The 15,143-nt window shown below is 42.8% G+C and overlaps 2 protein-coding genes across 3 annotated transcripts in view; both read left to right on the forward strand.

The window, feature by feature from the left end:
* The first annotated feature begins 1,800 nt into the window (after positions 1–1,800).
* The window catches only part of LOC124691338 (prolyl endopeptidase-like), a 55,314-nt gene continuing 41,971 nt past the window's right edge, over positions 1,801–15,143 (forward strand). The window contains exons 1-12 of one of the 2 annotated variants that reach the window (XM_047224621.1): positions 1,801–2,039; positions 2,113–2,332; positions 2,620–2,820; positions 3,017–3,087; positions 3,164–3,320; positions 4,751–5,344; positions 5,846–6,226; positions 6,339–6,414; positions 6,517–6,580; positions 6,801–6,936; positions 8,194–8,307; positions 8,396–8,739. In XM_047224621.1, coding sequence (XP_047080577.1) covers positions 1,801–2,039; positions 2,113–2,332; positions 2,620–2,820; positions 3,017–3,087; positions 3,164–3,320; positions 4,751–5,344; positions 5,846–6,226; positions 6,339–6,414; positions 6,517–6,580; positions 6,801–6,936; positions 8,194–8,307; positions 8,396–8,461 — 2,319 coding nt within the window. In that variant the 3' untranslated portion in view covers positions 8,462–8,739. Of the gene's footprint in view, positions 2,040–2,112; positions 2,333–2,619; positions 2,821–3,016; positions 3,088–3,163; positions 3,321–4,750; positions 5,345–5,845; positions 6,227–6,338; positions 6,415–6,516; positions 6,581–6,800; positions 6,937–8,193; positions 8,308–8,395; positions 8,740–15,143 lie in introns of those variants that run through there. The other variant, XM_047224623.1, reaches the window with a different exon arrangement.
* LOC124691339 lies at positions 9,266–13,194 on the forward strand. The gene is made up of 6 exons (XM_047224625.1): positions 9,266–9,570; positions 10,215–10,337; positions 11,500–11,676; positions 11,752–11,833; positions 12,578–12,642; positions 12,749–13,194. The coding sequence occupies exons 1-6, from the start codon at positions 9,274–9,276 to the stop codon at positions 13,049–13,051; spliced, it is 1,047 nt and encodes a 348-aa protein (XP_047080581.1). The 5' UTR covers positions 9,266–9,273; the 3' UTR covers positions 13,052–13,194.

Genomic DNA, 15,143 nt, shown 5'->3' on the forward strand with positions numbered 1-15,143 from the left:
TAGCCTTCACTAAACCATTCCACATGTTCTTCATCGCGAAGGATTTACTTGCTACCTCACTGCTTGATGAGGTTTCCTTCCCCTTCCTCCTATCCTTACGTGCCGCGGCCTTGGCCCTATCGCGGCCCGTTGGACGCTCCTCCTCCGTCGTCGCCTCGCTAGAGCTGTACTCACCAGAAACTCCTAGACGGCTTCTCTTGGCAGTGGAATCGGTTCCACTACCAGGACCATGTTGTCCTTTCCACTTCGCTTCATTGCGAACAGCTTCCCACCAATGGTGCCGTCTAAACGGCTGAGTCACTCTTTTGTCATTCGCGTAGCTCTCCATTGCCGCCTTCATGACCATTGCATCGTCTGCTCAACTCTGACGTAACGCTTCTTCTTGGATGTAGTATGCATTGAACAGGGACACCTCCTTGTTGTAGGCGTTCCAATGATCCTTTAGTTCCTTCGAGGTCCGATGATGGGCAGGATCCGAGGTAGAGTTGAAGGTTGCAACTATCTGACCCCAAAAACTATTGCCGGTCTTGCAATTACCGGCGACAGAGTCCTTGGAGTTAAAAATCCAAGCATGAACCTACCCCGAAATAGATATTGTTAGTGAAAAATCAAAGCAAGAACCAACCTCGAAATAAACATGTGATGGGTAAGTAAAGTACCAGTTTTTCCTCGTCCGCAGATGTCCAGTCAAGCCTCTTTGGACGCGGTTGACGCGTTGGTACGATTGTTTCCGCGGCATCGGACTCCAAGCTTGGAGCACTGGCTTCAGGAGGTGGTGGGGGGTACGGACTATATGGCGCGTATGGATACAGAGGTGGAGCGTATGGCCCATATGGTGGGTAAGGAGGTACAGTCCCACTCCCGCTACCTGTAGGTGGAGCATGTGGAGGTGGTGGGGGTATGGATACGGAGGCGGAGGGTATGAACCATATGACGCCGGAGGTGGAGCGTATGGCCCATATGGCCCCGGAGGTGGTGTGCCGGAGGAGTATAAAACTCGGGGAAGCGGCGAAGAACCGACATTGGTGCGACGATGTGTCGGAGAGATATCATCTAGGTGTACTGGTGACCCGTCGGGCTGCAAGAGATCCGTGAACGAGGTCAAATCTGGAGTCCAACCAGACATGGTGGAGAAGATTTGAGAGAGTGAAGGAGATGAATGAGATGAAATGGGTGTGGAGTGAGTGAAACCATATGAGGGGTATTTATAGGGGGTGGGATGAAATTTTGGGCTTTTTTTCGAATTTTTTGAGCCAGCAACGGCTACCCCAACGGCTAGCTGACGTGAACGAATCAGATCGCGCCACGTCAGCTAGCCGTTACCCCCTCCCTCTCGCCCCCGCTCTCGCCCCGACGCGCCAACGCTGCCGCCCCCCTCTCGCCCCCAGCGCGGGCGGTAACCGGGCGGTGGATCCACCGCCCGCCGCTGCCGTCTTGCCCGCCTGTCGCCTCCCTCTCGCCCCGACGCGGGCGGTATCGCCCCGCCTCCGGCCCGCGTTGGCACCAGACTAAGACATCGTATATTTATGATGAAGGAAGTAACCATGTTGTTGTTGATTGATATATCCCTACTTGCATCTAGCTTTTGCGAGTAGAGTTCTGTGTTTTGACAAGTTTCAACCGATTTTCACAACAAGTGCGAGCAGGAGCAGGGCGGTTCCAGTCGATGTACAACTTTGACTCTCTCGAGTCAAACAATGACCTCCCGCGACTCCCACATGGCCCACCCGTCATCGACTCAAACCTCCCTCGCTAACCGGAGTCGGCCCAACCACCCAGCCAGCGAGGCAGGCAAGCAGCATGCTTCTCCTACATAAATCCCTCCCCCACCTCCGCCGCGCGCTCACCCCGCGCCGCCCACCTCCGAAATCCTCCGCCCTCCCGCCGCCCCGCCGCCGCACCCTCACGCGCGCCGCCGCCGCCGCCGCCATGGGCTCCGTCGCCGGCGACGCCGCCCGCCTCTCCTACCCGCCCGCCCGCCGCGACGACTCGGTGGTCGACACCTACCACGGCGCCCAGATCCCCGACCCCTACCGCTGGTAAGTAGTACTCTAGAATCGATCACCCTCAGGTTTCGAGGTTTGGTTGCCTGACCCTCCCTGGTGCGTGCAGGCTGGAGGACCCGGACTCGGAGGAGACCAAGGAGTTCGTGGAGAAGCAGGCGGACCTCGCCGAGTCCGTGCTCGCCGGCTGCGGCGACAGGGAGGGCCTGCGCCGCGAGGTCACCCGCCTCTTCGACCACCCGCGCCACGGCGCCCCGTTCCGCCGCGGCAGCAACTACTTCCACTTCCTCAACTCGGGACTCCAGGCCCAGAGCGTCCTCTACGTGCAGGTACCTGCCGCTCGCCACCCCCAAATCCAGCTTCCTTCTACAACTCGTACACTCCGTTTTCCTGTCACTATCACGCATGCTCCTAGTTGTTGATGGGATGTTTCGATTCATGGCTTCATGCTGTACTTCCTAGTGGAAAAATATGACCACATAATAATTATCTAACTTTCATTGTTGACTCATCTGGTTTTATTACTTCTAAGTACTACATGTTGTTTCTGTTCAAATTGTGCTGCTACGGTATGCATTCTCGTCGAGCTGACACAGCAGGTTGACTGGCAATGCAGGATGGTTTGGACGCAGAGCCGCAAGTTCTCTTGGATCCAAACACCCTAAGCAACGATGGGACTGTTGCTCTTTCAACATACTCTATCAGCAAGGATGGCAAGTACTTCGCTTACGGGCTAAGCGAAAGCGGCAGCGATTGGGTCACTATTCGTGTTATGCACATCGCAGACAGGCAGCCTACGTCTGACAAATTGTCATGGGTAAGTAGTAGCAACTCGCCGTTCCACCTATGTGATTTTTTTTTTGTTTTGCCCAAACAGTGCTGCTTAGTGCTTACCTGTTGGTTTCCACCTATGTGAAGTCGTTTTGCTTTTTGCCCAAACAGTGCTGCTTAGTGCTTACCTGTTGTTGCTTCTTATAATAAAATCCTGCATGTGCCTATATCGATCGGTGCAGGTGAAGTTCTCATCTATTAGCTGGACGCACGATGGGAAGGGGTTTTTCTATGGCCGATATCCTGCGCCTGGGTAGGTATACAAACTTTTTAACTTGTTTTAATATAGTGAGGCCCACCTGCTTATTTCGTGTCATTCCTTTTGTCAGAGTGGGTTTGGATGCTGGAACCGAGACAAATATCAATCTTAATCAACAGATATATTACCATGTCATGGGATCTGATCAGTCAGAGGATATACTATGCTGGAAAGATCCTGAGAACCCCAAATATTCCTTTGGTGCGTCGGTCACTGAAGATGGAAAGGTACCTCGCCCCTCCACCCCTTTCTCCCTCTTCAAGCCCAATTGGTTCTTCATTCTTCTTTTCGATGTGTCTACATCATGGTTGTAAAAATCTGCATTTGAGTCCTCAGATTTTTATCACTTCAACAATTTTATTAATAACTAATTAAGTAATCTGATACCATATGCCCTTTTAGTTGTAAAGTTTCACTTTTTGTTCATTGGTATATTACTATTATTTGCACAAATGACATGTATCTTTAGTTGCACTTTTTTATTATAATATCTTTGAATGTATAAGTTAAAATAGTACTCCCTCCGATCCATAATAAGTGTCCTGGTTTTAGTTGAAAGTTCAAAACCACGACACTTATTATGGATAAGAGGGAGTACTAAATTATGTACAACAAATACGGTGCAATTACATAGCCAACTGTTACTAAATTATGTACAACAAATACGGTGCAATTACATAGCCAACTGTTTATGGAAATAGGATAGGTATTATTACTTCCTCTGTTCACTACTATAAGACCTTTTAGATATTTTCGAAAATGCATGTATGTAGATGCGTTTTAGTGTGTAGGTTCACTTATTTCGGTCCGTACCTAGTCCATATTGAAATATCTAAAAGGTCTTACGATAGTAAACGGAGGGAGTATTATAATGAGGTGAAACTACAAATAACAACATAAGCATTGAAAGAAACACAAGAGAGAGAACTATTTGGTACAGTCTGTAGTAGTTGAAGTTCTGCAATTCGGTCTGATTATCTATCCTATTGGTTCAGTGCTTCGAGTTGATCCAAGATTAAGATCTTGATTTCCATGGCCCATCTATTATTTTCTGTGTAACTTCAAAGGTCGTTTACAAGTACAACACATATATGGGAGTTATAAATAACGAGAACCAGATCAACTACCATATAAACCAATATGTAACCAACAACTGTACAAGCTAATCGAGAGATATTTGACTGCACAAGTCAACCAACAAGTCTTATCTAATTGTGCCTGCCAGCTCCTCCTCTTGCCAGCCTCCTAATGAGTTGTGACAGGAACATAGCCGTGTCTAAAATGAAAAAAGGGTTTTCATTTCCATCCTAGTTTAATCACATTTGGGCAGCACCCAAATGTAAATATGGTACTCCCTCCGTCCTGATAAGGATGTCACAGATTTATGTAAATTCGGATGTATCTAAAATTAAAGGCGGATGGAGTATTAGAAAATTACTAGAATTGCAAATTTATACATTGCCTAAAACCATTTTCGGAATGAAGTCACACTAGTACTTTAATCCTCATGCTTTTAAAGTATATTCATATGTTTCACCAATTATAAAATGCAAAAGGACTATGGACTTATCTTCAAATATTTAATTAGTGCAATGCATTGTAAGCAATATATTTCCTACAAAAGTATAGTTGTCTTAACTTTATGTTTTGTTGGCAGTACATCATACTGGGTACCTACGATGGTTGTGATCCTGTCAACAAGCTATACTACTGTGAAATTTCTTCACTCCCTCAAGGCATAGAGGGCTTCAAAGAGACAAAACAGATGCTTCCATTTGTCAAGCTTATAGACAACTTTGATGCTCAGTATCAAGTTGTGGCAAATGATGGCGATGAATTTACCTTCGTGACCAATAAAAATGCTCCGAAGAATAAGTTGGTAAGGGTAAATATAAAAAATCCAGAAGTGTGGACTGATGTTATTTCTGAGCATGAAAGAGACGTGCTTGAATCAGTTGATGCGGTTAACGGAAACCAGTTGGTGGTGTGTTACATGTCAGATGTTAAGCATACTCTGCAGATAAGAGACCTTATAACTGGAAATTTGCTTCATCAGTTGCCTCTAGAGATTGGTTCTGTTTCAGAGATCTCTTGTAGACGGGAAGACAAGGAAGTTTTTATTGGCTTCACGAGTTTTCTTTCTCCGGGTATTACTTACAGGTGTAACTTAACATCTACAGTCCCTGAAATGAAGGTGTTTCGAGAAATTTCAGTTCCTGGGTTTGATCGCACAGGCTTTGAAGTTAAGCAGGTATACCATTTAATATGTTAAAAATGGCTAACAGAGACTACCGATCTAAGTAGATGGTGATTACACGTTTGTTCATGTATCAGTTTAGCACAAAAAAAAAGTGAGGATATATCTTTTGGAGTTTTAACAAATTTACCCGTCCTTAAAGTACCAACTCAAAACCCGCAATTGGTGCAGGGAGATAATTTGGAAGTGGGATTTCCTTTCTAATACTTCTAAGAGTAGAATTGGTTATTTTCGCAAGTTAGGTCATCTTGATTTAAAAGTATTGATATGCCAAACTGATTGTAGTTTTGTACTGATCCTGACTTTGGCTAACGTTGCTGATTCTGGTTATCTGGCAAAACTGTTTTTTAATCTAATTTTTGATAGAGACCTGTCTTCTAATTAGTTTTAAGCTCGTAGCCTCTTCTTTGGCATGTCTTCAAATAGTCCTATATGCATGTTCTTTAGTTATTCACATTACTGTTTTAGTTTTGCTAACTATATTGAATTTTTCAGATTTTTGTCCCCAGTAAGGATGGAACCAAGATTCCCATGTTCATAATGTCGAAGAAGGATATCGAACTTGATGGATCACATCCAACTTTGCTATATGGTTATGGTGGATTCAACATAAGCATTACCCCTTCTTTCAGTGTTAGTCGTCTTGTTCTATGCAAGAACTTGGGCTCTATTGTCTGCATTGCGAACATCCGGGGTGGTGGAGAATATGGGGAGGAGTGGCACAAAGCTGGAGCGCTTGCAAAGAAACAAAATTGTTTTGATGACTTCATTGCTTGTGCCGAACAACTCATTTCTGCGGGTTACACAAGTAACAAGAAAATATGTATTGAAGGTGGAAGCAATGGCGGTCTTCTTGTTGCTGCTTGCATTAATCAGGTTAGAGTACATCCTCATTTTATTACAAAGCTACGTTAGCTGTTCAGGCTTATCTTGTAGTAATATCAGTACGGTATTTGACATGCATATTTTAACATGTACTGTGTTGCAGCGGCCTGATCTATTTGGGTGTGCCCTTGCTCATGTTGGTGTCATGGATATGCTTAGGTTTCACAAGTTCACCATTGGTATGTTCTCATTTTTTTCTGTGTTTGCCGATTACCTGTGCTTTACTTCTATATTTATATCGATTATCAGTAGATGTTTGATGCTTTCTATATTTTCTGTAGGTCATGCCTGGACTACAGATTATGGGTGTTCAGATAAGGAAGACGAATTCGGCTGGCTTATCAAGTATGAGAGATTCTGTTATTTCCAGATTTGTTTAGACATCATATAGCCATTACTGTGTAGGTTGTGGGGCCACATAGAATTTGGTGGTTGATCTTACTATTCTGTTTCCTTCGTTGCAATTCATTATTCATATCAGTTTCGTCATCCAGGATTTGCTCTACTAAATTGTTCTCGATACCTTTTTGCTTACTTTTGTGTTGTATTGATGGACATGTACTAGATATTCCCCCCTTCATAACGTGAGGAGACCTTGGGAGCAAAGCTTTGTTGATAATTCTCAGTATCCAGCGACCATGTTGTTGACAGGTGATCATGATGACCGTGTTGTTCCATTGCACTCGTTGAAGTTGTTAGCAGTAAGTTAAATTTCTGTATCCCATTTCTCCTTTTCATTCTAATGGAAACATGCAATCCTTGGCTGGAATTAGTGTTCTGTTACCACTTAGCATTCTATATTCACTATGAAAATTGATGGAATAAATATGTTAGATATGATATAGTGTAACATATATTCCACAAACATGGACAATATTGTATTTACATTTTTGATTCGTCACTTTTCTTATTTGTGATGAGTGCAGTTATGGTTATTTCTTGTTTTTTATTCTGTCCATTGTTGTTCATTATTCAAGTACCTGCATTCACTAGGGTAAACATAACCACATGATGAAAAGCCAAAAATAGCTGTCAACAGAGATCTCTCTTATTTCATATTGTAAAACCATGTCTTAATGAATGCAAAAGTGAAACTTTATTCTTATAAAAAAGAATGAGTTGGTACTAGGCACCAAAATTAATTAAGATAGAAGTGAGGCTCAAACTTGGCTGGCCAACCTGCCTCCTCATGGTGCTAGCCAGTAAGACACACTAAGATACAAGTGGAACTTTTAAGTTTTATAGGACATTTTCAGCCTTCCAGTGACCAACTTGTCGTTCACATGAGCATCACTGAGGTTTCTGAATAAGTTATCAACTTCATGTTTTGATCAACTGCATATAGTTCTTATAGATTTTCTTAATTAATCTATATTTTGATAAGTATCTGGAAGATATGTTTCCATTAGAATGACAAGGCTGGCTCTTTTTAATGAAGTATCAACTTTTCCTGGTTCTCTTTCTGTAAACTGGTTCTCCTTTTGATTGTATGGTTGTTCAGCAGTTTAACTAGAATAACTTCCAGTTAAAATAAAGACAATCTGTTGTGGTTTTTCTTTGTCATTTACAAATCAGTTATACAACGATTGCACTTGTGTGCACTTGTGTCGGTGATAAATTAGGTGTGCTGTTGAATGGAACTAGACTGTCAGGCCATATACAGGTGCTGCCGTTACTGAAACTATGATCCGACCCTGACCAAGATTTTGTAATTTCAAACCTTGAACTGTATGCTTCACTTGGATGTTACTCCCTCCGTTCCATAGTAGTTGTTGCAGATTCGGATGTATCTATAATTGTATATACAAAATATGTCTAGGTACATCCAAGTCAGCAACTAATATGGAACAGAGGGAGTATCAAATATGTTGGGTTATCTAAGCATTGTATGATGATTAGCTGCTTGTTTTCGTGACTTCTATGTTCTTATACCATTTTCTTTACTTGTTTATTCACAGACACTGCAGTATGTCTTGTGCACTAGCACTGAGGACAGTCCACAGACCAACCCAATAATCGGTCGCATTGACCGCAAATCAGGGCATGGACCTGGCAGGCCAACACAAAAAATGGTTTGTGAAACCCCTACTACAAGTCCTAGAGTTGCGTCTTAGTCCCACTTACTCGCTTATTTATTGCATACTCTGCTTTCAATTTCAGATTGATGAAGTCGCAGACCGTTACAGTTTTATGGCAAAGATGTTAGGCACTACATGGACCGAGTAATCCATTCTGCCCATCTGGAGATGGTGCGAGCACTGAGGATACTCGATGGTGAAAGGCGTGATCCTGGTGGGAAAGATTGCCGGCGCTTTGGCTGCCGAACAGTTTTAGAGTTAGAGTTTTTACAATTCTTTGAAGCTCACAATGCTTACAAAATGTTTGTGTTGCGGCTTATCCAAATTTGGGAATGTGTGAAAGAATGTATTCTTCCATATATAAAAGGGTCGTTTTGGCTGTGATGATGTATTGGTTTGAGGACAAGAATGTGCTATTCTGCTTACTTTTGCTGTTGAAATCGACAAAGCTATCCACTTTGAAAATTAGTGTTGATTGATTTCGCATACAAGAACTGTGATTTGTGACTTGCTTTGGAACCTATCGTGACTTTGCTATGAAAAGTTATGTTTGCCTCATTTCCTTTTTAATGAATTTGGTTTGGATTTTGCAGTTTTTGTGTGAAACTATCTTAGATTTGCTTCATGTATAGTAGGCTAGATGAACTTGATTCGTCAGAGATTGACTAACGGTGTCTCCAAAATTTTAAACCAGAGTATTTGAATCGGTATGCTTGAAAGCCCCTTTACACTCTGCAATTTAATTGAGTTAATGAATGAATATGTAAGGAAAGGATAAATGTTGTGTGTTAAAAGGTTCTGTTAATTAATGTCCAATTTCTGTAAGTCGGAGGGAGAAGTTTCGCAAAGTGAAAAAATGCATATAAATGACTTCATTTTCAGTAGAAAGAGATCCATTCGTTTTCGAAGGTCGTCAAAATCCCCCTCGAACAGAACAGAGGAGCAGCGGACAGAGGAGCGATGGCGGGGATCCTGGCGTGGGCGGCCGACGTGGTCGGCGGCGCCGGAGACAGCGACGACGAGGCCGCCGCCGCCGCTGAAAGCGAGCGCGCCGCGGCCATGACCCCGGAGCAGCGGCTCCGCGCCGCCGACCTGGACGCGCGGGCGTCGTCGCTGCGGCGCGCGATCCAGGATCTGCGCGCCCGCGTGCCCCCGCCGCACGTCGCACAGCGGCTGCCGCACCTGCACGCGCACTCCCTCGCCTCCTCCGCCGCCCTCGCGCTCCAGCTCAACGCCCACTCCTCCACCAAGGAGCAGGTGAACGCCACCAACGCCGCGTGGTTCTTCCTTCTTTCTTACTCCAGTTTCTTCTTAGCGTTCGTGCAGATCCAGTAATGCATTAATCAATGGATTTCATGTGATTAACCTTCTTCGACCGGAGAGTAATTTACCTTAGTACAACCGTTTGAGTACTTGATTAACACGTGCAACCCGTATATGAACATCTAACTTCCATATGAATAGGCGCAATGCTCTGTTTACACCTGTACTCATTTTCTACTACATAGTTACAAAATGGGCCTTGAAGTCTAAGCTGTATATTTACATCTTAGTACGACCCATTTGAGTATTTGATTAGCTAGTGCAAATCTTATATTTATATCTGTATCTGTTACTCCCATTTTGAATAGGAAGAGGATATGACAAAGCGATAGTTACATTTGTGCTCATTTTCAGCTTCATGGTGAATAACTGGCTCTTTTTTTTATTTCTATAGTTTTTACTGGTAGGTAACTTAACAATTACTACAGTTGTTCTTATCACTTTGGGCATCTATGGTCAGCAAGATTTACTACTCACACTGGAACATATGTGATGGCTTTTGTACTGTTCAAAAGTGCCCATTATAATTAAGAGATTTGCACTCAATGTCTCTAATGCGACCTGTAAACTTTCTGTAGGCACTGGAAAGAGAGATAAGAATTCAAGAAGAAAATACTGCCTACGAGAAGGCTATATCAGATTGTCGACAGAAAATTCAGGAAAAGCAGATGGAGGCCAGTCTGCTTCAGAGTAATTTGAAGGTGCATTGTTGTGCTACTTCAGTACTTGTGTCACCCTTCCGTCATTTTCTCTCGCTTATCCCCACATAGTGTCCTTCATCAGTACTACGGGCCAAAGACCCCCATATGGTAGCATCAAACCAGGTGGCAGTTATATCTTAAGAAATAGAATAGTTTTGGATTTCCATCTTACATGTAGGATTTTTTTTTTGACGACTCTTACATGTAGGATTTTGTTAGATTATGATTGAGAATTCCAGTTTGGGTCTAACTTATGGATCACCGAGTTACATTTCTGTACTGCTTAAGTCAAGACCTGTCCTATATATAATTATAAATTTCTTGTGCATGCCTTTCTTAGATTAAGAAAGGTAGAAGGCCTGTTCAAAACAAGAGCATCTTCCCCTATTGAAAAGTGAAAACCACGGGGCCTATAAATCTGCTATATTTGATTATTATGTGCCTTTTGTGAACCACAATTCAACCGGGGTAACTATTGAGCTGAAGAGGAGGTACTTTAGGAGAAAGAAGAGACCATAGCTTTTGTTTTTGAACTTCAGATGAGAGGCTTAAGTTTCCTTCCTTGATCTCGTAATTACAATGCACATCCGTTTTATAGGACTGTCTGACTTGCCTTCAAGACTTTGACTTACCTTCAACAATTCAGTCTTTCTAGAACTCATCTTCAGCAATAAAAACTAAGTTGAAGCCTCAAGTTCTATTTGTAGAAACTCAAATTAATTATTCGCGTCTCTAGTTCCCAAACAATAATGTTCCAGCAGGGCCTACATGAAGCAGTGCCACAGTACCCGAGACACAAAATGCTACTTGGCAGATTATGCACATTTTTTCCCCATATTTTATACTTCTAACAGATGTTTATCCACCGTGGATATAGCTACTCCCTAAGAATATGCAAGATGACGAGGACAAATAATCAATATATGAAATAACTAGTTAGCTGAAGCCATAACCTCGCGGGCAAGGAATATAGTGTTAATCTTATAGGAATCATCACCTGTGGTTATGCTTGAACCTGCAGCTCCTTAGCTGAAGCTGGCTTTTACCGGATCCTAGACCTCAAGAGTTAGGAATTAGGAAAAGTCCCCAAATAATGTGCCTTTTTTAACACATCTTTCCTGTTTCACCGATACAAAACCTTAATAGAATATGACGTTTGTAGGAAATGGAAATTGAAGAGCTGAATTTAAAGGCAAAGGTTGACAATGCTATCAAGGAGCAAGAGGCTACTCAACATAAAGCATCAACAGCTTCTGAAGCTACTGGAAATACTCTGCTAGATGCTGAATCATTGATTAATCTCAAGTCAAAGGACTTGGAAGAGAAGAAGGGAGAGTTGGTATGGCATTTCATAATATCTTTTGTGGATCTAAAACAGATATTCAGTTGCTGATGACTATTTTCACTTACACAGAAACTATTGGAAGACAAGGTGCAAAGATTGGACAAAGTATGGTCTTTGGTTGAAGAAGAGTCTTTGAAAACTCCCAGTCCTGGTACCTTTTCCTGATGAGTATTGACCTTTTTATTCACTAGCTGTGTTCTCTTCATCCTAGTTACAGAAGTATGGATAACATGGATTGGTGAAACTGTTACCTTGCACTGAAACAATGTAAATCTTAGTAAACCAAACAAGTGTTTAGTGCTTTTTTATAAAGAATAAGCAACATGGCTAAAGCTACATATATACCTACAAAAGCACCCATTGTGGTCAACAAAGATAGTTTTAATGTTTTGTCTCATGCATGTATGTACTATCGAGTTGTTCACTTTTGAGAGTTGGATATCGTTTATTTTTTGTTGGACTAGTTTTTTTTTGTGTGGCATTGTTCTTTGTGAGGTGGCAAACCGGCTAAGCTGTGTGCCAAGGTCCATGGATCTGAATCCATAACGCTTAAAGGATGATGTTACCCGTAGCGGTTAGTGCCTTGTTCAGTGGCAATGGTTGGTAATCCATTTGTGGAAATAAATGGCTGGGAGTTTTGTCACTTTGTTCCAAACATCCAAGAACACCTTTCTTTGAATCTTGACATAAAAACCTGAACAAACTTTTGTTACAAACTAATAGTAATACCGGTTGTATCTTCTCGTAGGATGTAGTGCCAAGGAGGCAAGGACAAGTAGTTAAGGTGTTCTCTTTTCTTCTTAAGAAGTAATAATGCTCAGTTAGACACAGCAAATATATATGTTTGATGTTGCTTCGTGTGGTTTAACTCGGTTGTTCTCTCTCACATGTGCAGCCCAAAGGGAGAAGACACTTGAGAAACAACTACATAGCCTCATTGAACAGTTGACAACTAAACAAGTGAGTTCAATTTCTTCAGTCTACCGACTGCATTGTATTGGTATTTTCTCAAAACTACTTCTCTCCTAATATCCTAAAAACTTACTATTGGTTTGCCAATTTCCAGGCTCAAGCTGAAAGGCTCATCACTGATATACACACCAAAGAAAAGGATCTGGAAAGGTTGAACAGTATACATAGAAATCTCCACAGCACCTCCAGCGAAGCAGGCGCACCACGGAATCGGTTCAGCGGGGGCCTTTTGAGTGGCGACGAAGATTCTGGTGCCAAAGGTGTCCGCAGACCCAGCCAATCCGGTGGTGTTAGAACGGAAGGTCAGAAAAGGTTGATGTTTCTTAGGTCTGCTTTTGTTCTCTATATCTTGGCACTGCATGTCGTGGTCTTTATAAAGATATCGATTTCAAACTAGGCAGCATACAAACACAGGTACTGAGCTCTTGTGTAGATAATACATGTAAAATTGACAGTAGATGTATTTCATGGAGCTGAACTAGGAGCCCCCTGAGTTGGGCCTTGATTGATAAGCACGTCGATGTGGTTCGTTCTGTGTATCGTTTCCTGTTCCTGAGAATGTTCCTAAGATACGATTCCAAGTTTACTTGCCCTCCACACGGTGCATAATTCAGTTCTTATGCAACTTGAATCTCTAACCTTTTGACAGGCAATGTATGTGAATGCTTGTATGGAGTCAGTCCTGATTTTTGTGTGTCATGACTCATGAGCTGTGCACTTTCCCTTGTTTCTTTTGAGGGTATGAGGGGAAGTTGTGCAGTTTCCTGTTCTGTTACAGTTCATCATGCAGTTTTCTAAGAGATTACTAGTATTATTATTGAAAAACAATTCCGCTTCGCCTATGTTTTCTGCGTTTGTGTTTCTTACTACGTATACCGGGTGGTGTCGGTTACTTTTTTCTTGTAAAAACCAAGTACTTCACTGTAAAATTTGAAGAAAATGGTACTGATTTCACCTAACGTTTTCATTTTTCATCCTACCACGTAGGTAATCCAGTGCCGTTGCTGGGTTGGCAACCTGTGATGTCAGTGCACTTTATTTTCAATATACTCTGGACTGACTGCTAAAGTGGCAAAACAGTAAATTACTACTCCCTCCGTTCCTTTTTAATTGACTCAAATTTAGCATAACTTTGTGCTAAATTCGAGTCAATTAAAAAAGAACGGAGGGAGTAGAAACTAGTAATACTAGAAATTTATAACTCGATCCATGAGGGTAAGTAGAGTACTGCGTATCATCATTAGTTTAGTCTTGGAACGGAACTGCACGTGGCTTACCTGAAAATATCTGACCTTATCTGTTCTCTTAGCTGCTAACTGAAGTACTCTACCTGAGTTGCCGTTTTGGTGCTTGAACGGTCGTTGCCAGTTTAAGGATCGTCGTTGCTATTTCCAACCTATGTAGGGCTGTAGGCCCCTAGACCAACCCGTTCATCACTACGGGAAAAAATGCAGTTGCCGTGCATTGCATCTTTGCCGTGTGTTTCCGCACGGCAAAGATTTCTTTGCCGTGCGCACGTAGAAAAACGCACGGCAAAGATTTTGGCCACGGCAAACACAGACACGAGCGCACGGCAAAGGTTTGATTCACGGCAATGACGGAAGAGAGCGCACGGCAAAGAAAGTTGCACGGCAAAGGACCAACATAGCGCACGGCAAAGATAGGCTACACGGCAAAGACGCTGGCATACAGAAAAGCACAAAAGGCATCGCCGTGCACGCCTTTGCCTAGTGTTTTTAACAAACGCACGGCAAAGCAAGTCTTTGCCTAGTGTTTTTAACAAACACACGGCAAAGCAAGCCTTTGCCTAGTGTAAGCGCACGGCAAAGATGTAAAAACTGGATTTCTTCTCAGCTCAAAAGGTGTGGCGTGGTATAGTTATCAACAAACGAACGCTTAGCTCAGTGGCAATGTTGCACGCTTTTCCTACTCTGCGTCCTAGGTTCGAATCCCAGACTGATCAGTTTGGAGCTTTTTTTTAGATAAAACATATTTAGCACACGGCAAAGAACCGACCTTTGCCGTGCGGCGTCGCACGGCAAAGACCTTTGCCGTGCAACATTGGCGAGGCGCACGGCAAAGAAGCCTTTACCGTCAATGACTTTACCGTGTGGTCTTTGCCGTGCGGAAACGCACGGTAAAACCTTTGCCGTGCATATAAGGCCCTTTGCCGTGCAAATAGTTGCACGGCAAAGATAGTTTTTCCCGTAGTGCATGCTTCATTTCCTACCCACCTTTAGATTGCCCCTTGTTTTTTAATCCTTGTGGCAAAAGAAGAATTTTCTCCCATGGAGCCGTGTAGCACCTTTTTCTTTCTTTAGTTGCTAATAATCAATTATCCATTCACAAGTACTAGCAGTATCAGGCAGGGGCGAGGGCGACAGGTGAGAATAGGGAACTGCTTGGGCTGGATATATATTTTCCCTATTTAATAGGTCTTGGACCTTTTTTTTTGCGGAGAAATAAAGTCTTGGACTTTACACGCTAAG

Source organism: Lolium rigidum, chromosome 2 (genome assembly GCF_022539505.1).
Source record: "Lolium rigidum isolate FL_2022 chromosome 2, APGP_CSIRO_Lrig_0.1, whole genome shotgun sequence".
Classification (NCBI taxonomy): domain Eukaryota; kingdom Viridiplantae; phylum Streptophyta; class Magnoliopsida; order Poales; family Poaceae; genus Lolium; species Lolium rigidum.

Excerpts from the sequence above, each read along its gene's own strand:
- LOC124691339 (XM_047224625.1), top strand. The coding sequence starts at position 9,274 with ATGGCGGGGATCCTGGCGTGGGCGGCCGACGTGGTCGGCGGCGCCGGA. Across the intron at positions 11,677-11,751 it reads AAGAGAAGAAGGGAGAGTTG|AAACTATTGGAAGACAAGGT; the intron begins GTATGGCATTTC and ends TCACTTACACAG. Across the intron at positions 12,643-12,748 it reads AACAGTTGACAACTAAACAA|GCTCAAGCTGAAAGGCTCAT; the intron begins GTGAGTTCAATT and ends GCCAATTTCCAG.